Source organism: Equus quagga, chromosome 7 (assembly GCF_021613505.1).
Source record: "Equus quagga isolate Etosha38 chromosome 7, UCLA_HA_Equagga_1.0, whole genome shotgun sequence".
Classification (NCBI taxonomy): domain Eukaryota; kingdom Metazoa; phylum Chordata; class Mammalia; order Perissodactyla; family Equidae; genus Equus; species Equus quagga.
Genome location: NC_060273.1, coordinates 7,195,667 through 7,219,772, shown reverse-complemented (window position 1 = coordinate 7,219,772; position 24,106 = coordinate 7,195,667). Strand labels below are relative to the sequence as shown.

General features: G+C 55.1%; 1 protein-coding gene across 5 annotated transcripts; it reads right to left on the bottom strand.

Annotated features, from left to right (window-relative positions):
• Positions 1 to 2,005: 2,005 nt before the first annotated feature.
• METTL22 (methyltransferase 22, Kin17 lysine) lies at positions 2,006 to 22,587 on the bottom strand. Of its 5 annotated transcripts, none has more exons than XM_046668650.1 (12): positions 22,509 to 22,583; positions 20,745 to 20,836; positions 19,361 to 19,527; positions 17,543 to 17,884; positions 12,180 to 12,220; positions 11,946 to 12,090; positions 8,568 to 8,639; positions 7,017 to 7,070; positions 5,914 to 5,994; positions 5,361 to 5,463; positions 3,544 to 3,712; positions 2,006 to 2,116 (listed from the first exon to the last, which is right to left on the bottom strand). In XM_046668650.1, exons 3-12 carry the CDS (start codon positions 19,464 to 19,466, stop codon positions 2,081 to 2,083), a joined length of 1,149 nt encoding a protein of 382 aa, XP_046524606.1. In that variant the 5' UTR covers positions 19,467 to 19,527; positions 20,745 to 20,836; positions 22,509 to 22,583; the 3' UTR covers positions 2,006 to 2,080. The 5 variants fall into 5 exon arrangements, 4 of the variants coding, with proteins under 4 accessions (XP_046524606.1, XP_046524604.1, XP_046524607.1 ...); XM_046668648.1 differs by lacking the exon at positions 22,509 to 22,583 and adding an exon at positions 22,357 to 22,494; XM_046668651.1 differs by lacking the exon at positions 20,745 to 20,836 and having other exon boundaries at positions 22,509 to 22,587.
• Between the last annotated feature and the right edge of the window lie 1,519 nt (positions 22,588 to 24,106).

Genomic DNA, 24,106 nt, shown 5'->3' with positions numbered 1-24,106 from the left:
TTCTCAAACTACTGTAGACACAGATCATCTGGGGTCTTGTCAAAATGCAGATTCTGACTCAGGTCTGGGCTGACGCTGCTTTTTTTAGTGGGGGGGCGGTGAGGAAGATTGGCCCTGAGCTAAGATCTGTGCCAATCTTCCCCTATTTTGTATGTGGGATGCCACCACAGCATGGGTTGATGAGTGGCGTGTAGGTCTGCTTCTGGGACCCGAACCCACAAACCCCAGCCCTCCGAAGTGGAGCATGTGAACTTAACCACTATGCCACTGGGCCGGCCCCAAGCTGCTGCATTTCTAACAAGTTCCCAGGTGAAGCCACCACCTTAGCCACTGGTCCGGGCACCACCCTGTGGGAACGTGGGAAGAGCATGGGCCTGCCCAGGCAAGACACGTGTGAGCTCCAAGCCTAACTCTGCCACTTGGCAGCTGTGTGACGTTGGGCAAGTTGCTTAAACTCTCTGAACTTCAGATTTCTCATACATAAAATGGGGATATTTCCACCTTTTAGGGTCTTTGTAAGATTTAGAGATAACATGTACATTTTCTTCCCACTCCCAGAGGGGAGGAGGGGGACTCCTTCCCCTACATTGCCTTCACTACAGGTTCAGCTGAGACTCATTCTTCTTTCCTGAAGTAGTTAGTTCTTTTCCAAGCCAGGGTTTCTTAATCTTGGAACTACTGACATTTGGGGCTGGGTCATTCTATGTTGTGGGGGGTTGGCCTGTGCATTATAGGATGTTTAGCAGCATCCCTGACAGTAGCACCCATCTCCCTGAGTGGTGACAATCAAAAATGGCTCCAAACATTGCCAAATGCCCTGGTGGCAAACTGCCCACAAGTGGGAAACAGCATTCTAGCAATAATTCACATCAACGGTTCATTCAACATCCGTGTTGAGCACCTACTTTGGGCCAGACTGTATGCCAGGAATATATTAAGTCAAACAAGGTCCCTGACATGGAGACTTCCTTTTGGAGCCTCAGTCTTCTCAACTGTTAAGTGGGTAGAACCAGGCTGTTGCCCTCCTAGAGTCGTTTGGGAAGACGAAATGAGTTAAACTTGCAAACGCCTTGGCTCTGGTGCCTGGATTAAGTCAAAGGACTGGGGATCCGATGGGCCTGGAACTCTGGCCTGGTGCTCGGGGAGACGCGAGCGTTGGTAGGGACAGCTGCACTGGAGGAGATCTGGGCTGGGAGGGGCCATGCCAGGCCCTGGAGGAAAGTGTGCAGGGGCAGCAAGATGGAGCCCAGACTGGAAAGGAGAGAGGAGGAGGGACAGACAGTGGGAGAGGGGCGTAGAGTGACAAGGTGAAGGGGGAGGGTGACAGGGAAAGGTGGATAGGAGAGGAGTACAGACAGAGGCAAGACGGAGAGGGGGACGGAGGGGAGCAGCGGAACCAGCCCGGCACGGAAGGGACACGCCCACAGGGCAGAACACTGCATGGACGCTGGGACAGGCACACAGGACCCAAAAGAGTGGCTCTTATGTTTGTTCCAAGCACACCTGATTTGGGTTATAAAGGGTTAAAACAGAAACTGGAGACCACTTGCCAGGCGAGCTCAGTCCAGGAGCCAGTCTCTGCCTCCTCCTCCCAAGGGCCCCACCAAGGGGCAGGGTCAGAGCACACACAGCCTGGAAGCGGATGAGGCTTCTGTGCCTCGTGTTGAGTGGCGTTAGTACAGCAATTGTGGCGATGGTATTAAAAGCATCTGTAAGCAGTTAATACAGGGGACCATAAAAGACCCCTGCCCCCAGGGGACCTGCATGGTTACAGTGATCGACTGGAGGGGAATCAAGTTGAGGACAGTTGCCCAACTGGACCAAGCAGCTCCCGAGCATTCTGGAACACATATTCCCAGCTGGCAGCTTGACAAACACCCACGACTAAATGGACTCCCAGCCCAGATCAGCATGGCTGGGAGGCAGCGACGGACTCCAGGAAGCCGCCCGGGGTCATACAAAGGGCACCCACCATGTTTCTAAAAGGATAAGATCTCAAGCACACTGCTGTGCGGGCTTCTGGTTTTATTAGGAAGCTCTTACAAGAACAGTCTGAAGCCGTGCTTGTGGACGCGACGGGTCACGTTACTGGCTCCACAAGGACCTTCCAGAGCTCCTGCAGCAAACAGAGAAAGGAAGAGTCCCAAGGTAGGCAGATGAGCCTGTCACAATCCCATGGGGAAGTGACTGTGAGAGCACAAACACCACACGAACACAGGCGGCGCGAGCTTCTTCTGACGTCTCTGTCGCTCTGCGCTGTGCCCTCTGCTTGAGTGCAGGAGAGAAGCTGAAGGGTCAGTCCTGGCATTAACCCAGGAGGCGCCAGGATGCCACATAATCAAAAGGGACCAGGAGAAGGACAGCAGGTCGCCACAACGCCTCCATCTGGGGAGGTCTCTAGTGCCGTGCAGTGTGGCTGATTTTCTGGGCCACATGATGCTCCCCTCAGTGCTGGCAGGTGGGGCAGGTCTGGACCATGCCAAGTTCTCAGTGGGAAGCTCGTGTCCCCACTAGCACCAGGAGCCCGTCTGCCGGCTCCGGGAGGCTGCCCAGAGGCCGCGTGGCAAGAGGAGGCTCCTCACAGCGTATGGCGCACGGCACCCACATAGACGCAGCGCTGTGCTTGCTGGGGACAGGACTGGAGCGTGAGAGGGAGCCCCTGTCCCCATTCCTCCTCAGAACCAGCCTGGTTGCCACAGCCCCAGAGAGGGAGGCCGCAGCCAAAGGCGGAGAGAACAAGATGTTAATTCTCCACCTTTGCACTTCTAGGAAGCCAGCACCTGGAAACTTTCAGGGATTTTCAAGAGAAATTTTGACTGTCGAATTTTCCCCAAGTGCTGGGTTTGAAACGGTGAGAGGAAGCCTCGGGGCTGTGGGACCGCCCCAGCTCTGCGTCTCCTGGCTGGCTGACCGGCCCTGACCCAGCATGAACCGAGACGGAGGGCGAAGGAGCGCAGCGCCTGGCACGGCGTCCTTAGGGGAGAAGGCAGAGGCCGAGGTGGAGGGCTCCCACAGAGAGGGTCACAAGGGCCATGGGTCATGAGACAAGCCCGCCTAGTCCGAGGCCAGCGCCTTTTGGGAGCGAAGATGAGCCTGTCAGCACCAGGCCTGCATCGAGATCTCCACCGACCAGGCGCCTGCCGGCCACCTGCCTCCCACAGCCCTCCACCCACGGCCTGGCCTCCTGCCTCCCACGGCCCTCCGCCTGCGGCCTGGCCTCCTGCCTCCCGTGGTCCTCCACCCGCAGCCTGGCCTCCTACCTCCCGCAGCCCTCCACCCGCGGCCTGGCGTCCCCTGGAGTGGGCACTGCGGGGACAGAACGTGCTGGGAGGTGGCGGTAAGGTGCGCCCGCAGGCCCAGCGGGACGGAAGACCCCCGAGACGGGAGGCAGCCCACCATGGGCCCAGTAAAGCCACAGTGCTCTCCTTGCCAGCTGCTCCCCGCCCCGCGTCTGGGAGGCATGGTGCCAGCCAGCCTCCTTCACCCCAGAGTCGGTGTCAGCTAGAGTGACAGTGGCCCCCACAAGGGCCAGGCCGCACCTACCAGCTGCTGGATGCGTTCATAGGCGAGGCACTGCGGGAAGGAGGCGTCCACGGGCTCCACCACGAAGCGCCGCCGGCCGTCGGCGAGCTTCTCCAGCCGGCGCAGCGCGGAGCGGAAGTGGTCATAGGCCTCGCAGGTGACGTCCAGGTCTCTCAGCGTGAAGTTCAGCCTGCAGACAAGCAGCCGACACACACCCTGGATTTGCGGTTCCATCGCAGCCCGCCTTCCTGCTGCTCTGATCTCCCGTCACATCGGGGGACTTGAACTGCGTGCCTGCCACGTGCTGAGCCCGAGGGCACTTCCTTCCTGAACGTGTGGGAGAGCCTGGGGGTGGAAATGGTTACCACCTCCATTTTACAGATGTGGAAACTGAGGCTCAGGAAGGTGAAGTCATGGGCCCAAGATGACCCTACTCAAGACGGTCCCTGCCTCTGAGGAGCCACAAATTGGTGTGAGGGGGAGGCGGGCCAGCACCCGAGGCCTGTCCCCCACCCCACACCCAGCACGGCGCTGGCGGCTGAGCTGCCCATTTACTCAACGAATGGACAAGGGCAGAGGGATGTGCAGAGGCTCTGAGAGCGCGGGGGGCAGAGAGCTGGGAAGCTGGTGGGGTCAGGGAGCAGGGTGACTTCAGAACCGGGTCCTCATGAGCACTCCCAGCCCGGCCACCTGCACCTTTCTGTCCCCTCATCTGGTGATTTAACACCAAATTCAAATGCTTTGCCTCTTTCCCTTTTCTTTACAAAATCTTTGATTAAGAGAGATTGCAAGCATATAAAAGGAGCGAGATCAGAGGGATGAACTGCCCAGCTTCAACCAGCGTCAGCTCACAGCCTCTGTCACCTCTGCCCTCCACCCTTCCCCCAACTGCTAAAAAGCGCATGCCAGACATCACAGCATTTCCGCCGTGAATATGTCAGCGTGTATCTTGAAAAGACAAAGATTCTGCTGCCTAAAACAAATTTAACGATAATTGTTTAACATCAAATATCCAGTGTTCAACTTTTTTTGACTGTCTTGACTTTTTCCTTTACAGTCTAAAAAATCAGAATCCACGTGGAGTCCAACCAACCAAGTGAGGCTGCCCCTGGTCACGTGTGCCTTCCCGGGGTCCACGACATCATCGGTACAAACAACAGATGTGCGCCCACGGACAGTTTTGTACACAGCCGTGACCGCTTCCACAGGGCAAATCTCGAGGTGGAACTGCCGGGTCGATAAGTATGTTTGGTTTCATGGCTTTTGCTACATATTCTTAATTGCCTTCAGGAGAGTCATAGGCTATCATAAGAATTAGAGAAAACTGTGCACAGAGTGTCTAGCACCATGTCCATCACGAGATGGACACTCCGCCAACAGCAGCCCTAATGTCTCAGGCTATCCAGGCGGCAACACTGAGGGCTCTGTCTGCCTCTGGGAGGACGGGGACCCATGCAGCCGAGGAGACTGCCAGCGTCCTGGAGGTACTGTTCAGAGTGGCCCTGATGGAGCACGGGGGCCCCCGCAGCTCGGCTCTGGGGCACGGCCTGGGTTGCACTCGAGACCTCGTCTCCCCACTGACCAGCTGAGGCCTGCACAGGCCCCTCATGCTGCTCGGCCTTCCCCTCTTCACCTGAAACACGGGAATGGCGGCGCCTACGCAGAGGTGGGGCTGGGATGTGCATTAAATGAGACCCCGTGTGTAAGGGACCAGCACAGGCCTGGCACACAGCAGGTACTCAAAAAGCAGGTGACAATGATGACACTGATGGGGACACATTCAGAAGGTGGGAGCCTGGCTCTCGGGAAGGCGGCATGGCCCCAGCTGCAGAGCTCACCTCTTCTCCACGGACAGAATGGCTATGCAGGCATTTTTCAACTTGCGAGTGAGTCGGAAGAGTGTTTTAAAGAGAGCGTCTGTTAAGTCATCGTCGTAAAACACTGCGGGGAAGAAAACGGGCAAATGTCAGAGGAATCCCTTCCTCAAAGGACCCCACAGACACTGGAAGGAAATCCTTACAGACGCAGGACAGTGACAGTTCTTGGAATTAAAACTGCACAGAGATGTGGTGGAATGTCCTGGAAAGGCTGTTCTTTTTTGCTGAGGAGGATTTGCCCTGAGCTGATATATCTGCTGCCAATCTTCCTCTTTTCGTATGTGAGCCACCACCACAGCATGGCTGCTGACGGACGAGCTGTGTAGGTCTGCGCCCGGGAACCAAACCCAGGCTGCCGAAGTGGAATGCACCAAACTTAACCACCAGGCCCTGGAAAGACTGTTCTAAAATATGGAGAACTCCATGGAGCAGCAGGGACACTGCACCTGACTACCCATGATGGTGACACCGGCTCTGACAGTGACACCAGCTGTGACATGCAGGATGTTCTTACCTTCGGCTGCAAGCAGAATGGTGGTGTGGCTGTACAAGTCAGAGACGTCCTCTTCTGACCAGCTGAAGGGGACCTTGGGATCTGGGAAAGGAGAAGAAAGGATGCCTTGTGCTCACTCCTCTCTGCGGGCCACCGGCTCTAACCCAGAGGCTGACCAAAGAAGCTCCAGGAGGGAGAACAGCTTGGGGAAGTTTAGCAGTGGCCACCAGGCAGACCTGAATCCCAGAACCCAGCTTCAGGGCCCCGGCTGCCCCCATGGAGAACCGCGGTGAAAGTGGTGCCCACTCAGCCAGTGAGGGGCAGGCGCATGTTGGCTGACCTGCTGCCCTGGCCAGTAGCCTGTGCACAATGTGATCTGTACCTGCATGCACGGCACTCCTGCCCCCATTTGCTGTGCAACCCGGAGAAAGGTGCTGCACTTCTCGGGGTTTCAGTTTCACACTAGAATGAGTATAACTACACTCCCTCACAGGACTGTCGGGAGATCAAAGGACCTAATGTATGCTAAGTGCGCAGAAGGTGACAGGTGCTCTGAACAAGCAGTGATTTCCTCACCTGATGTCTAACAGGAGAAAGAAAAGCTTTCATACAGAGACAAGCATGCAGGTCTGAAACAGTCCGCGTAGGGAGTTTAGAAAACCCTCCCATCCAGGGCCTGAACCCACGTGGCCAACCCTGCTGCGGGAACAGGGCAGCGCACCAAGCGGGAGGCAGCTTCCTGCAAACAGTTTACTGTGGTCTATGCCCTGGAGTCCCACAGATGTAGGTTCATACCCTGACCCTGCCAAGTACCAGCTGTGTGACCCTGGGCAGGCACTTAACCTCTCTGAGCATCAGTCTTCACTCCTAATTCATCGATTACTGCAACTACCATACAGTGATGCTCTGGGGTCCCACTAACAGAGTGAGCGGTAAGGAGCCAGGTACACGGCAGGTGTGCCCAGAGTGACAGCTGTCAGCCAGCGGCCACGGAGAGCACTTGCCGTGAGCTGGGGGCCGTGGGAGCAGCTGGGGCTCTGCTGGCCAGTCAAGGCCACAGGCCGATGGCCTCGAGCTATGACAAGGACCCAGCGAATGAGACGGGACAGGAGAGGAAAACGCACCTGTGCAGAGGTCGTCTTTCAGCCAGTCCAGTTCTTTGACCTTAACCACGCCGCCTGTAAAACACACAGAAGCCCCAAACTCTACAGACCACCGGGAGAAAGAGAAACGCTCACACAGCGCACCGAAATCCACCCCTCCCTCCTCCTTTTCACCTAGCCATCCACCTAGCCCTCCCTCCCTCCCTCCCTCCTCGCAGCCTCCTGCTGCCCGCCCGCCCGCCCTCCTTCCTACCCATCCGTCTTCCCACTCACCCACAACCACCCCCCTCTCCTTTCCTTCTACCTGCCCAGCATTTCTTGAACGCTAAGTATCAGGTCCTATGCTGGGCAGGGGGAGTCAGATTTGAGACATGTCCCCGTCCCTGGGAAGCAGCAGCCTAGGTGAGTACGGACCAGGCAGTGTGCTCAGGGCAATGTTAAAGGGCCGTGCGAGGGGCACAGGAGGAGACAGGGGCTCTGGTGTCAGACAGGGGGTGTCAGGCAGGGCTTCAAAGAGACAGGGACTCACGCCTGCACCTTTGTGACTGCCTACTGTACACCGGGCTTTCAACAAACACTGTGACAGCAGGGTTGAACACAGACAGGGCCCTGCCCTCAGGAGTCCATGGCTGGCAGACACCAATCAACTAGCCACACAAACAAATGTCAAAATGTGATGGTTCAAGGTGTCATGAGAGTCCGTTAGGGGACTCTGATCTCAGCTGGGGGTCTGGAGACCTGAGCACAATTAGGACCTGACAGGAGGAAGAGGGAGAGAACATTCCAGGCAGCGGGGGCAGCAAGTGCAAAGGCCCTGAGGGGAGGGAAGCCCAAGCAAGGCCAGGACAGCTGGAGAGGGGGCCCCTGTGGTGGAGGGGGCCGGGACTAGCAAAGGAGCTGGTGTGTTCTCAGAGAGCACCGGGAAATCTCCATGAAGGGGCCGAAGGCTGTGGCCTGGAGGGCGCTAATCTGAGTCTGGAAATGTGCCCTCAGCTGCTCGAGGAGGCAGGTCTGGCCAGGGGCGCAGTTAGGAGCTGGCTGCCGGCATTTGTCACGTGAGCTTATTCCCGCAGGCGGTGCAGGAACCTGAGGATCAGGCAGGGAGGCTGAGGGGTCACTCCAGGCAGAGGGAAGAGCATGTGAAATGAGTCCTCGGCTCGCTGGAAGCAGGGCTGGACAGTGGGGCTGTTGGGAGCGGACGCAGGAAAAGTAGGCCGGGGCCAGAGCGAGAGCTTGGACTTCACCCCAGAAAGGGTCAGGCTTGCGTCTTAGAAAGGTCCTCTGGACACGACGTGGAGGACAGCTTGGGCGGGTCAGACCAGGAGCTGGGGAGACAGGAAGGGGGCTACTGCCCACATCCAGGGGGGAGAGCTGACATGAGACACGGCGGTGGGTGTGGGAAGGAGGCGACGCAAGGACAGAGTCATCTACGACCTGAAGTTACGTGAAGCTCTGCAACGTCTGCTCCCTCCGCTCACCTGGTGTGAAGGAAGCGGGTGGAACCCTGCCCCCAGAGTCAGGGAGCTGGGCCCACCTGCCAAACAGAGCGCCCACCCACCCTCCTGGCCTCACCTCCAGCAGCGGTCAGGTGGCTGTTGAGGGCAATGTTCCGCTGGCACATGGTCAAGAGGTCTGCACCAACATCTGCAATGACAGGAGGGCGTGCGTCAGGCGCCAGCCGTTTCGACGCTTCTGTCCGTGCCTCTGCCTGGAGAGGGCCGATCAACAGCACGGCCGCAGAAAGGCACACAGCGGAAACCAGGGCTTCTCCCGCGCCCTGCACTGCCCAGTTAAATGTGTGCACCTCGGCTCTTCCTAGTGACCTTTTCCCTGAAGAAGAGATGACCATCCTAGTAGGGACATTGCAGAGGGAAGGAGTGAGAGGTCCCAACACCCCTGAGCACATGAAACCCACACGGCACTCTCCAGGGCCCACCCTGAATGCCCCTCACGACCCCATGGTGGTATCGTGACTCCCACTGCGCAGAGGCAGCAACTCGAGCAGTCAAGTGACTGTAAGGGCCAGGGTGGGACCTGAACCCAGGTGTCTCTGACTCTAAATCTAGGCTCGCTCTCTGACACCCAGAAATCTGACCAGAGTCAGAACGGGTTCAAACGTGACTAACAGAGACGCAGAGCAGGTTCCCACTGGCTGGAGGCCCGCTCTCCCGAGTGGGATGCACCGCAGCTGCCATGTGCATCTCCTACTCTGACGGGGTGGGGTTTCCCGTCGTTTCGGCAGAACTGAGTCCCAGCACAGCGAACCCTTAATGGAGGATGGGAGTGGGGTGGTGCTTTGCCAGATATTAATTTTCAATCAGGAGAAGGTATGTGTGGAAGGTGCAGAAAGTCTCGTTAATGACATTTTCTGGCCCCCTGTGGCTGTGGGCGCCCCCACCCCACACACTGCAGACTCCCTGGGGCTAGACAATCTCCATCCCAGGGGCCACGTGGAGCCTGGGAAAGGTGGAGAAGGGACCAATCTGTCCCTTTCTCCTGGGCCACTGGTGAAGAGAATACCGACGGTGTGGGCCTAACAGCACACGACTGGTTCTGCCGTTTTTAAGCTTTTATCACAGCCTCTGTCTAAACAGATCTTGTGTGGGATTCTAACATACAAAACAGGTAAGAGGGGGCAACTGTGGCTGAACGGGGGTGGGAGACCCCGAGCCCACCCCTGGGGGAGCTCAGAGATCTCTGCTCCATGGAACACAGTCTGAAAACCCCCAGGTAAGGAAAAGCCCCGTGCTGTGAGTCGTCAGCTGTGTATCTGACCTCAGGCCAGCCATCTGACTTCAGCCTCAGACTGCCCATTTGGACAAAAGGGATGGTGACAGGCTCCCTGGCAACTGCCCAGGGTCCCTGTAAAGTCACAGGCAGGTGCTCATGCACGTGAAAAGTCTATACTAACTGTACCGTGTCATCCAAACGCAAGGTCTCGAGGGTCAGACACCTGGACCTCGTCCTGCCATTAGGCACCAGCAGAGATCACAGCTCTCGGGTCTTGCCCGGCAGCCTGACCCTCAGAAGTGCTCACTGCAGTTTACAGGAAGTTGTCCAGGAGCAGCAACAGGGGGCTGCCCACAAACTGCTGACCAGTGGTTCCCTCGGGACATCTGAAAAGTGTGCCCAAGTCCCCGGTGACCCCTAGCTTCCCCCTTCCGATCTCAGAAGCAAGAGACGACTGCCATGAAATGCTCACTGGGAATCACTGAGATGCAAACCATATCGGCAGGTACCATTTTCCGACCAGTGGATGTTAAAGATTTAAAAAATCCCATACTACTGCCCCACTGATGAGATCGTGCTCTCTGATAAAGCTTTCTAAATGGCACGTTGGCAGGTCTGAAGGGCAGGTGAGAGCACTGCTCGCGTGTCCACGTGCTGGCTTCCATCAACCATGGCTATGTAAGATGCCACCATTGGGGGGCTGGGCCAAGGAGAAATGACACCTTCTGGAATATCTGAGCAACTTCTATGTCAGTCTAATATTACTTCAAAATAAAAAATTAAAAATGAAATCAGTTGGCAATATGTATCAAGAGCTTAAGGAAGTTCACACCCACTTCGAGGAATCGGAAAGGATGATCAGACAACGATGTACAACGCTGTTCTTTGCAGTGCAACCAACAAATGCAAAAAAAGAGACCCCAAAAATACGGGAACTAAAATCTCCAGCAAAAGAATGGTAAAAAAAAAAAAAAGATGACATATTACATCATTAAAACTTGTATGTATGAATAATTATAATTTTTAATGAGATGAGAAAACGCTCTTTTTTTTGAGGAAGATTAGCCCCGAGCTAACATCCGCCACCAATCCTCCTCCTTTTGCTGAGGAAGACTGGCCCTGACCTAACATCTGTGCCCATCTTCCCCTGCCTTATATGTGGGACGTCCGCCACAGCATGGCTCAATAAGCGGTGCGTAGGTCCGTGCCTGCGATCCAAACAGGTGAACCTGGGGCTGCCAAAGCGGAGGGCACAAACTTAACCTTATGCCACTGGGCTGCCTGGAAACTTCTTAAAAAAATGTTTTTCTGGGGTCGGTCCTGTGGCCGAGTGGTTAAGTTCGCGCGCTCTGCTGAAGTGGTCTAGGGGTTCGCTGGTTCGGATCCTGGGCCTGGACATGGCACCGCTCATCAAGCCATGGTGAGGTGGCATCTCACATGCCACAACTAGAAGGACCCACAACTAAAAATACACAACTATGTACCGGGGGGCTTTGGAGAGAAAAAGGGTAAACAAAATGTTTAAAAAAAAATGTTTTTCAGTATTTTTGGCAGAATACAGCTCTGAATATATATAGTTTGATTTAAGCTATTATTTGGGAAAATGTACAAAGGACAAGGAAAAATATTGTAAAAAAAATATATACAAACAGTTAAAATGCAGATGCTAGAATGTAAGCTCCCCAAGGACAGGGACTTGACTGTTCTGTTTCACTCCCTCCTGGGTCTTCCGCATCCAGCACCACGTCTGCCACACAGCGGGGGCTCAGTCAACTGCACACTGCTGCAGGAATCTGGGGACTGTCGAATTATGACTTGCTTTTATTTGCTGTTCTGCAAGTTTTCCTCAAAGAGTAGGCAAGATTTTGATAATCAGGAGAAACTAATAAGCTTGCTGTCAGCCTCACAAAAGGCCCATTCCTCCCAGCTTCCGGGACGTCTGCTCTGTCGTGGGGCGGGAGCAGAGGTACCCGCAGAGCGGCTGGTGCCTGTGACGCTAAGTGGTCCTCTGCCTGCTGGGTGATCCTGCAGTGGTGGACCGGGTTTGCTGGGTCATTCTGACATTACTGAGAAAACAAGGCAGAGGCGGAGAAAACCAGCGGAACAGCATGGCAAAGGCAACAGCAGCCGACGGCCAGCTTCCAGTTTCTCTCCCTCACTGTTTGAGAGTCAGAACCTGCTCTGTGCAGAGGCCACTTCTCAGCCTGAGATGGGTGTTACCTGTACAATACACGGTCTGTGCCACGGTGGCTGCAATGATGCTGGTGAGCCCCATGCCTGCCCCAAGCTCCAGCACAGTGCGTCCCTGGAAGAGGCCCCACTGGGACAGGATGTAGTCCGCCAGGAGCAGGGCGCCCCGCCACACCTGCAGGGGAGACAGGCAAGGAATGACAGGTGACGTGAGGCTCGGGAGGGACCCTTTGGGGCCACGGGAAGTGGACAGGACCTACCCACCTGCTTGCCAACATCCTCCAGTGGGGTGGCCATGGTGTGCTCTGGACAGGACAGAAATCAAAAGAGAAAGGGCCACTGTGAAAGAGGGGATGCACAGAAGACAGACACATGGGGCACAGCAATCTGCAGACACGGCAGGGGGGTGGGTGTTGGAGTCAGGTGTTCTAAAGGGCAGAAACCCAGGCTGCGCTATCAGGTGTCTGCGTGTCACCAGCAGAGCAGGCACCGCGGCTCCCTCTCTTTCAGATGACCGGTTACCTCTGTCCCACAGCCCAAGGACTACGGGCCTGAGAGGTCTTGGCTCAATAATCAAATACTCCACTTTTCTATGCTCAATAACTACCTATTACAATTGTGATATATTTATGTTGTTTTGATCAATTGTTTGACAATAAATAATCACAACTCATTCTAAAATATTCTCTCATACTTAGAACCACCCTAGAAGTTAAAGTAAGTCTGAACTTTTACCCTTTTTTAGGTGAAGCGTGATAAGTAAGTACGATAAGAAGTCTGCTCCAGCACAAGATATTTCAGGATCAGATGTGGTGGTGGGGGTGGTGGGTAGAAGTAGAAATAGGAGATTAAGGAGAAAAAGGAATGATGTCAAACGTTTTTGCTTTTAAATAAGAACTGGCTTTCACGTTTGTAGGCAAGATGGTGATGGCTATCAACTCACACGCAACACACGCACAGGAGGGCAGTTCTGCACGCTCATCGGAATCCCACAAGTCAAACCACATGCTCACAACACAGGAGCAAGGCCTGAGGAGCCGGCAGGGGAGGAGCCCAGCCTGGTGTGAGTAGTCGGGGAGGCCACAGCCCCCTCCGGGAGGGGCTGCCCTTGGAGGTCAGGGGGGCAGCCTGCACGCCCTTGTTTGTTTTCGGTCCCCAGGAGCTCTCAAGGTGGGAGCATGTCCGGTGCCAAGGGTGCCGCTGTGTGTAAAGATGGGTGCCACTCATAGAACCAGGGTCTAGAACATGAGCCAACCGCTCTGCGTGGTCTCAACTGACGCAGCGGCCATCTGTCCCCAAGCCAGGTGAGAAGCGGCTGAGTGCAGTCCTCCTGGGGACCGGGCAGCTGCTCTGACGGCTTCTCCAGGTAAATGTGACCAGAGGCTGCTGCCCTTCACACACGCCTGGAACCTGATCCCTGAATCAGAGGAGGCCAACGCATTGCTCCCCAGCGTCTTGGCTGGATTTGATGCTGTGGTTTGGAAGGAGTCACTGTAAGTAAAACATGCCCGTGTCTGAAGGCCTTCGGACTGCTAAAGCCCAACATGTATTCACTTGTTTGAAGCTGGAACAAAAACATGTCCACCGACCCACTGACATCCCCCGTGAACACTTCCTGACGGCACCTGCCCTGAGCCAGGCCTGCGCTGGGTGCCACTGAGACGTCACCACTTGACCCTCACAACAGCCCTGCAAGGCGGCTACCATCAGCCCGTTTTACAGAAGACGACACTGAGACAGGGCTGCAGCGGTCAAAGTGACGGGGAGGCGCACCCTCTCCACGCCAGGCACCGTGCTCAACGCTTCACGAGCAGACCTCATTTACCCAAGGCCGCCCTAGGCCACAGGTTCCAGGGCCACCTTACAGACAGGAACATGAGTCGGGGTGGGGAGGGGGCCTTGTGACACAGGCCGCCTGGGGCCACAGAGCTGGCAAGTGGCAGACGTGGGAGTGCAAGTCAGGCTGTCTGCTGTGGGCCTGCTTCTCACCCGAGAGGGGAGAGCCTCCTCCCCAATGGGGGTAGAACCCCAAAGGCTGCACAGCGACACGGTTAACAAGGCAGAGGCTCCCAGAGCAAGGGGGGCAGGGCCACCCGAGGCAGGCTGAAGGCTTGGGGGGGAGGGGAAGAGGCCTCCTGGGGTCCTCGCTTCTACAGCCCTGCTCCGTGGCCCCGCGGGTGCCCGGTCCCTCTTTCCCAGTCTTTGCAGCCCCACCGCGCAGCATCCTGGGTGTGGCTCGCGCCCCTCACGTGGGCCTCGTCCGTCTTCCACCCTCTCCTTCCAGTCGGCCCGGCCCAGCCTCCCTGGTCTCTCACTCGCCAGCCCCAGGGACCTGCCCTCCCATCGGGATTTCGGTCACACTCGGCCAGTTTCTTCGAGGGGTTTCGTGGACATAAGTTTTGCCTCCCAGCTGTATTTAAGGTGGGGCTGCTTCCCCTGAGAAAGGACGTGGACGGAGGTCAGACAGGTTTTGCCAAGGTCTAGCTCGGTGACTCAAGTGCCAGAGCCACGTTTGCTCCTTTAGAAAATGCAAATAACATCACTGCCTCATTCGTGGGGCTCCTGCCCCAGTGGAAAGTCAGTTTGTATTTAAACAATGCCAGTGGCCTCGGGAGAACGTGAAGCCTGGCCTGAGGAACTCCACCACGAGACTCTCAGATAGAACCTGATCTGCATCCTGCCGCCGTCGGAGTCCAAAACCCCTGCTCTCATTTGCCAACAGTCTAGACCTGCGGGAAGCCAGACTCTTTCTCGGCAGGTCTCCCTTCTCCCCTCAGGTCACCCCCAGGAACTAAAGCTGACGGTGGCTCACGTTCATTCAACACCTGCTCCGTGCCAGGCCCTGGGCTAAGAGCTGTGCCTGTGCCGTCTCCCTCAGCTCCTCATGGCCACAGGAGGCTGTTGCCATTTCAGACACGGAAACTAAGCTCTGAGAGGTTGAGCGGCTTGCCCAGTTCACAGGGCCAGTGCAAAAGGCGCACGACTGGGACTCCCGCAGCCTGAGTTCCAGCCCTGCCTCTTCCCAATTCTTTATCAATAAAATGGGGAAAGTGATCACAATTTACTTTGAACCTTGGGTCTGTGGATTCCTTGCAGGTCCACAGACAAACTTTTCAGGTTTTTGTCAATCCTCTGAAATAGCTTAGAATACACAATCTCCTCCCTCCCAGGGAAGTTTTGGGTTTTTTTTGGTTTTATTTTTGCTGAGGAAGATTCACCCTGAGCTAACATCTGTGCCAATCTTCCTCTGTTTTTTAGTATGTGGGCTGCCAGTGGAGGCATGGCCACCAACAGAGGAGCATAGGTCCATGACTGGGAACCAAACTCAGGCTGCCAAAGCAAAGCTCACTAAACTTAACCACTAGGCCACTGGGGCTGGCCTGGGAAGTGTTTTTAAAATCAGTTTCTCAAATGGATCCATAACCTGAAAAAAGTGGCTTGGATTATCAATCGGGGGAAAAGGGCGGTCAGGAGAGTGACATTGCGTAGCATCTCCTCTCTGCCAGGCCCATACTAGGCACTATTATTAAACTATCGCCAAAACCCAGAGAGAGCAGTATTCCTGACCCCGTGTCACAGGTGCAAAAACTGAGGCTCTGGGTGGGCAAGACACTCGTCCAAGGTCACCTGGCTGGTGAGGGGTGGAGGTGGGTTCAAGACCCAGCTCTGCAGGACCCCAGAGTCCAAGATCCCATCCCCTACATCCCATCCTACAGATGGAAGTATTATAGTGTGGATGGAATAACGAGGGGTCATCGCTTCAACTCAGACATTTAATTACCTTTCCCCGTCCTCCCTCAGGGCTGGTAGGACCCGCCGAGCGAGCTGGAAAGAAGGAGACCCTCCCGGCACTGTGGCGCGGGGCCTCTGGGTGAGGTCAGAGGAAAGGGAGGCAGGGAAGCCAGCCAGGCACAAGCCCTTTCCCCTAAACTCTGTTCTCAGCTTTCAGGATGGTAAACTCCCAGAGCGTTAGACACACCCACACGGGAGGCCAAACCCTCGCTGTGGAATAACAAGTCAGCCACCCCCTCCTCGGGGTGGCTAGTGAAGTGAGGGATGAGAAAGGCATTCCCATTGACCCCCTCAAGAAACAGTGCCTTCCTAGCCACTTCCAAACGTTCTGATCACGTGACGGGTAAAAACATGGGCTGTGGTGTCAGACAGACCCGGGCATGAGCTGTGGCTCTGCTGCTGACCAGCAGTGTGACCTCAGGCAAGTTCCTCAACCTCTCTGAGCCTCGGTTCCCTCCTCTGTGAAAAAGGAATGCTTATCCCTGGGGAGGACCAGAGGTGATCCATGGAAAACACGAATAAGGTTCTGGTGAGAATGCCACATTGCCCCCACTGCAGTGGCCAGAACAGAGCCTGCCTGGTGCCTGGCAGGGGTTCAGTAATGGCTGAATGGACGGACGCAGGTGTGGGTAGATATCAGACCTGCTGCTCTGTCTGTCTTTGAGAGTGCCCCAAGTGACCCCGTGTCCCCAGCCCTGGCCAGTGCTGGGGAGGCCTCTCCTTGGGCCCTCAGGCACCATCAGGGACCCTGGACCTCAATGAATGGACTTGAACCAGAGCTCCTCCCCCAGTGAGCAGTGCTGGGGGTGGCGAGAGTCCCGGCTGTGGAGACGGACCATGTGGACTGATTCAGAACCTCTCTCACCGACAACAAGCTGCACGGGCTTGGCCTGTCCCTTCCTCATCTGTACAGCCCCTCAGAGGGGGCTGTGAGGACCATACAAGGTGACATAGGGACACTATCAAAACAGCAGGCGCCAAACCATTGCTGGCTCACTCCCTGCGCTGGCTCCCTCCTTCTCCCGGCATTTCTAGAGATTTGAAGCCCTGGACTCGCCAAGCCCTCTGCCCGCCTCCACCCCTGCACGGTCGACACTGGCTCCTGCTTCTGAGAGCCTGCTGAGGCCCCCTTCCTGCCCCCTTCCCACCTGGCCCCAGCCCCCAGGCCATCTGATGGGCCCACAGCACTCCTCCAGCGTAACTGTGGCTCTGTCTCCGCGTGCCTCTGCCACGCTCCAGCTCCGGGAACTCCCATGGCCCCCTGCTGCCGGCCCAGGCTGGCTGAGTCTTCCACAAACCCTACCCCTGACCCACCCCCCCAGCACACCGGGTTGGATCAGGACATGGCTGCGGGAGGCAGAGGCAGCAGGGCTTCCTGGAGGAGGCGAGGGCTGAGCTGGGACATGTGTGACAATGAGGGATGTGTTGAGGAAGCATAGGCTGTGGGCAGGTGGCCCAGGAAGGAGGCGGAGCACAAGCTGGGGCCCTGGGGAGGAGGTGGGGAAAGGCCTGAGGTCAGTGGCGAGAGCTAAGCCTGGAGAGGCAGGTAGAGCCATGTCAGAGGGCCTGTGAGCCAGGCTGGGTCATCCATCCACACTGTACCCTGAGGACAATGGAGCCGCGAGGAGCCTCGAGCAGGAGGGTGCCCTGCCTGCGTTCTGGAAAGCTCCCCTGCTGGCAGCAGCACTACTGGCTCCTAGTGTCACCTGAGCTGGTCCTGATACCCGTCTTGTCCCATAACGCCCTGGCCCGGGCCCGAACTAACGCACACACACACCGCTCTGGTCGGCACTGGGGAGCTGCCTCGGCGGCAGGCGAGCCAGACCTGTATTTACCTATTTTGATGACGTCGTGGGGGCTGCTTTCTTGAGCTTCGTCTCCCAGGAGGTCGTCTTCCTCCTGCGTTAGAATCACGGGATGTACCTTGTCTCTCGAAGGCCCCGCCGGCTCGAGGTCAGAGGCAGCCCGTGGTCTTCTCACGACGTCCAGATCGCCATCCTCGTCCAGCTGAGCTCCTGCCCCGTCACCACTGCGGCCAGACCCCGGAGGGGACCCCAGGCTGCCCGTCCCAGCAGGAGGAGTCTCCTCTGCACGAACAGCTCTGAGACCGCCGGCCTCAACCCCTGAGTCTGCCCAAGAGTCCTGGTTCCACAGAAGCTTGAACCGGGACAGGAAAACTGAAAGGCAAGACAAAACAAAAGGAGAATATTTCCAAGCTGTCTGTTCTTTTCTTCTTCCTCTCCTTCTTTTGGAAAACTTGATTTCCAACTGGAAAGAGTTTCCAAGGCCAGGTGGAGATACGCTAACGTCAACAGAAAAGGCCTGTCTGCTTCAGCTGTGATGCTGGGGCCACCAAAGAAGCCACAGCCACCACCGAGAGGACTGCACTGGATGAGCACCTACAGGGCGGGCACCAAGCCCACGCTGGCTCACCGAGTCCTCACAGTCGCCATGAGGATGGCGGCATCGGCTCCATCTCACAGACGTGGGAACTGAGGCGTGGAGCTTAAGTGAGCCGACCAAGGCCTCATGGCTTTGGCTGAGGCAAGTCTCAAATCCAGGCTACTCGAATCCTAAGCTGATGCCCTTCTCACCACACTGCTCCGCCTCTTAAGGTCTGGAGGACAGGATAGGACATGAAGTGTCCCTCACCATCTGGTGGCCAGAACGTCACTGGGACGAGTTTCACGAAGAGTATGTGTGCCAGGAGAGGTGGGCCGGAGGCAGGGGTGCGAGGACTTGAGCAGAGAGCCCTGGGCTGGGGCCCTCCATCTCCCCAGATCGCCTGACCGCAGGCAAGTCACTTATCTGTTCTGAGCCTCAGTTTCCTGAATCCAGGAATCCAAACTGGGACACGAGGGAAAGGGGAATCACTGATCACGCCAGGACGAGAAGCTAGTACAGGGTGACCAGAGCTGGGCAGGGTGGCCAGGGAGGAGCTGTCTGAGAGGACATTTGAGGAGCCAGGGCTGAGAGGGACGGACGTTCCGGGCAGAGAGAAGAGCAAGAGCGAAGGGGCTGAGGGAGGCAGGTGCGAGCAGCGTGGGAGGGACAGAAAGTAGCTGCAGAGCAGAGGAGGGGCGGGAGGTGTGGACACACAGCAGGGGCTGGGTTGGGCTGGGCCTTGCAGGCCAAGGTGAGGAGTCTGATTTTATTCTCAGGGCAAGGGGAAGCCACTGGAGGTTCTAAATCAGAGCAGTGACGTGATCTGCACTTTCAAAAGATCCCCTTGGCTGCTGGGGACATAAGTGTGGGGAGGGTGTGTAGGAGACAGACCAGGGAGCCCCAGGGGAAGGAGATGGAGGCAGCCAGGCAAGGTAAGAAGGTGGCAGGATGGGGCAGGGGCAGTGGGGACGGAGGGCAGTGGGCAGATGGAGCCCCAGGGCCCTGTCTCCCTACTGGACCATGGGCTCCCTGAGGGCAGAGCTTGGCTCATTCACTTCTGCAGTCCCAGCATCAAGTCCTGAGCCTGGCACACAGTGGGTGCTCAGGAAAGCCCAGGAGTTTACTTGATGAAAGAAAGGCACTTAAGGGGAGTGAGGATAACAATTAAACAATCCAGTCTTCCCAATCTTTTCCCCTAAAAACAAGTATGAGAAAGCAGAAAACGAAATGGGATCCAACAGGCCCCTCCACAAGCACCAGGACCTTACCAGGCTGCCCCATGCTGTTCAGCCGCACCATGAGGTGTCTCTGGTTCGGGGTGTAGAGGTGGACGTCTGACAGCACAGTGTCACTTCTGAAGGTGACCTCGTCCATGGCTGGGGTGGGAGCCAGCTACCAAGGCCAGGGTTCCACATTCACCAGGGGCCAGCAGCACCTTCGAGGCAAGAACAGGTCCTCAGCACAGGAGGTCCCAAAGGGGAAGGGTATAAACATACCCCAGCCAGGTGGTGAACAGCTTCGGGCCACTCCGGGAGAAAGTGCTTCCCTTTCAATTCTCTTTTACGTTTTTTTTTTTGGGAGAGAACATCTCAGAGCCTGGGCTGGGGAAAAGAAACCAGCTAGAATTGCGTTGTTTTGTTTGCACTGTGTTCATTTTCATAGCGATCTCTCATTCATGGCAAGAGATCTGGATTTCCATTTATACAATAAAGTTCTTTCCCTCTAAATTTTTTCCAACTTTATTATTACAAATTTTTCAGATAGATAAGAAAGTCAGGGCAGAGCATAATAGACAACCATATACTCATTGCTTAGATTCAATGATCACCAACGTTTTAGCCTATGTGCTCACTCGATCTATCTCGGTTTTTTCCTCCCCTGAACTATCTGAGGGTACATTCTAGACATCACACTTCACCCCTAAATTCTTCTTCCCTAGAACATGCTCCTATGTAACCACAAGACCATGAGTAAGCTAAGGTAACGAATGATTCCCTTGTGTCATCCAAAACCCAGTCCATAGTCAATTTTCTCCATGTGTCACCCAAATGTCTTTTACAGCCAGTTTTTCCCAAACCAGTATTCAATGATAACTTACGATTTGCATTTATTTTCTCTTTAATCTTTGTTATTCTAGAAGTTGAGCCCAGCTACCCCCACACCATTTGTTGTTTTAAAGCTTTCTTTTTAAATTGAAAAAAAAAGTGAGTGGATTCAAAGGAAAAGCAATTAGGGGAATCATTGTATGGGTGGTAGATGCAGAAAAATTATGAAGGTGACACAATATCTAAAATTTGGAAAAACCACGCCTAAGGCGAAGTGGTCAAAAACAGGCAGGCTCTCCCTCCAACCAAACATCCTGCCTCAGCAGCGAGCAGACAAGCCACGGGCCTTGATGCTGGGCAGAGTGAGGGTAAACCTCGGTTTCCCTCCTCGGTATGTGACCTTGGGAAAGTCACTTCACCTCTCTGGACCCGTTTCTTCAGCTATGTCCTCACCTCACAGGGTTACTGGGGGGGTGAAGTGCTGAGCCGAGTCCTTGCTCACAGCAGTTCTTAATAAATACCAGCAACTTCCTGGCCTGGGGTTGGTTTCAGGTGTTTGACATAAACCCGCCCATAAACCCTGACCTCCCACAGGAAGCATTCCTACCTGGGTAGGTGTGCGTATTAGCTGTGTGCCCGAGGCATTTCGGGAAACCTCTCTGAGCCTCTGAACTTCTTCAACCGGAGAATGGGATCTTGCTATAGGGGAGCAAAAAGTCCCAACACAAACATTTTTATGAAAAAGCGGACCCCTTATTAGTTTCCACGCTGGCATTCCTACCCGACACTATATAAGCCAGCACAAAGCACGTGGGCTGCAAAGCGAGGCTGTGAATCCCGTGTATCAATGCAGGATTTCATGACGGTAAAGAAAGTGATGGAGGAGAAATGCTAAGCCCCCAGGCAAATGGCAACGAGGACTGGAAAAAATTAGACCAGACCCAGGAAGAGGCAGAGTTGGCGCTCCCAGAACTGAAATACGTCCTGGGGAAAAATTGAGGACTTCTGCATATAATTTTGGAGGAAAAAAAATAGGATCCTCTGTGATGATGCTGACAGTTAAGCATGAACCAAAAGATGCTGTCCTTGCAAGAGCACAATTTTGTTGGGAAAATTACATCCCAGAAAATGAATGTTCTTTGCTCTTTCCAAAAATGAGCATAATATTACCAAATTTTCTTAAATATAGACAAAAAATAAACTCATATTCTTAATTTCTAGTTGAATTTTCAGTTTTAAAATTCCAACGAACCAGGCTTGCTAGGAAATGTACTCTGCAACTGAGATACCAGGTGAAGAAGATTTCCTTTAAGGGGATTTTCCCAGAACCAGATAACTGGGAATATGGAGGCATCTGCTACCTATCTCAGGGCCTGTGTGAGGATTAAATGAGTCAAGGATCACTTTTAGGGTTCTGGACGTGGTAAATGCTCAATAAATAATAGTAAGCATTGTCAATATAACAATAATAGTTACTAACATTAAAGGGTGTACTGGAAGATGGGAAAAGGCAATAATCAGTTTCTCTACTTAGGAATAGCTGACTCAGAGTCTCCACCTGGGAATGCGGGAACTGGCTGAGCTTCAGGCCCCTCTCCTCACGGGGCAGAGCAGAGAAACGAGGCCTAGATGCGGATGGGACCCCCCCTCCTCTTTCGGGCTGCAGGTTCATCCCGCAGCAGTTGCTGACAAGAGTCCTTGGCTCTTCCAAGGCTGTGGGGCCAGACCCAGACGCAGTCATCCTTCCTCCCTTACGGTTCCCCGGTCAGGGCTGCCCCCCAAAAAGCAGTTTGCTGGGGTCAGGGGGTTGAAACACCTCCCCGCCTTCCAGTCTTTCTCTCTGACAGGTGTCACTCACTCACTCATTCAACAATCAGGAGCCGGGCGCCGATTCTATGACGGTTCACGGCCAGGCGCAGGATAACGGAAGGCAGGGGTGCAGACTGGGAAGTTGGAGGAACCGAGGCCCGGGAATGTGGGGAAAAGACCTGGCCCTGGCCACGGCGCGCAGAGACGGGGTCAGGGGCTCCTGGGACCTCGTTCCCCCGGGGCTCCTCGTTCTGTCTTGCCGCCTCCCTGAACCCCACCCTTGTGGGTTAAGAATCACCCTCTCAAAAGGCAGTCGCGGGGTGGGCATCCCTTTCTAATCCGGAAGCGGGGGGGGGTGGGGGGTGCTTGAACGCCAGGCAGAAAGCCAGATAAGGACATGGACTCCTTACCCCAACACCGTCGAACACCTTAGAAGGGGAAACTGGGGCTGAGAGTGGGGACTTGGCCTCAGGTCCTTGGGAGCCCGGACTTCAAAGCCAAACTTGGTACCAGAAGACCCCCTGCCTCCTACTCAGTCCCGCCGGCATTCCCGGAAACTTACCGGCCGCGGGGCGCAGCCTGCAGTCCCACGCGACACGCCCACCGCGGGGCTCAGGCGGCCGCCATGATAAGCAGCCTGCGCAGGCGTGGCCCCGCCCCCTCTACGTGCGTCCGCCCCTGTCGCCCCGTGGCCACGCCTACCTGTCTGGGTCGCGCATGCGTGACGGGGCCTCCAGCCGACAGGTGCAGACTTAGCCCTGTGCTCCGAGGAGGCAGGGCGGCGTTGGCGGCGTTGGCAGCGGCGGCAGGGGGAGGTGTAGTTCTCACGTGGCCGGCGTTGTTCTCACGTGCCTGGGGTTGCTGGGGTGGCCAGCCTGGGTGGGGCGGGGCTGCGCGTGGGGGGCTATCAGATAACTCGCCCACGGTCACCCAGCTAATAGGAGGCGAGGCTTGGATCCGAACCCAGGTACCAGGGCGCTAGAACCTGTGCTGTTAACCAGCATGCCAGCTATTTATGAATTATTGTTAAGATCATCCTTGCTCTTAGTACTCATTATTAATAATAGATGGTCGTTATTTCATTCATCCATCCACTCATCATGTAGCCAGCACCAGGCAAATGAAGAATGTCGGTCTTAATTTGAGTCTAAGGGGAGATGAAATCTGACACAAATGTTGCGCTCTAAGGAAACTTCCAAGCACGTAATGCCACAGGTGTCAAATATATGTGCGTGCGCACAAGCACACACAGCGCCTCAGTTAGTACCTTTGTCTTAACTATTTTTAAGTGGATTTCTCTTTCCAAGACCGAAGAGGGTCAACATCAGCTGCATGGTTTCTGGTGATAAAGCACGAGGGGTTGATAGGGTGACCAAGCAACATAAATAAGAAAAAAACCTTTTTTTAAAGAAATGGATTGTTTCCTTTTTTTAAGGAAATAGATGGTGTGACAGCCGGCTGGGCATCCTGGGACGCCATTCTGGTTCTCGTTCTCTCTTGTTCACTCAGGGCACTCTCTGTTGTCCGCAGGGAGTGTGTGACTGCTGGGAGGGCATCAAGGAAGGTGGTTTTCACACCCCTGAGGTTTTTGTATTCAAACTAGTAGAATAAAGCAGGCATGGGGCTGGCCCAGTGGCACAGTAGTTAAGTTTGCACATTCCGCTTTGATGGCCCGGGGTTCACCGGTTCAGATCCCGGGTGCCGACATGGCACCACTTGTCAAGCCATGCTGTGGCAGGCATCCCACATAAAGTAGAGGAAGATGGGCACAGACATTAGCTCAGGGCCAGTCTTCCTCAGTAAAAAGAGGAAGATTGGCGGCAGATGTTAGCTCAAGGCTAATCTTCCTCAAAAAAAAAAAAAAAGAAAAGAAAGCAGGCAGAGAGATCCTTTAAAAACATAAGTCAGGTGCCAGCCCCGTGGCTGAGTGGTTAAAGTTCTATGTGCTCTGCTTCCATGGCTTGGGTTTGTGAGTTCGGATCCTGGGTGTGGACCTACTCTGCTCATAGGCCATGCTGTGGAGGCATCTCACATACAAAGTGGAGGAAGATTGGCACAGATGTTAGCTCAGGGCTAATCTTCCTCACCAAAAAGTAAAAAATATATGTATAAAAACAAAAGTCAGATCATGTCCTTCCTCTCTTCAAACCCTTTGAGGGT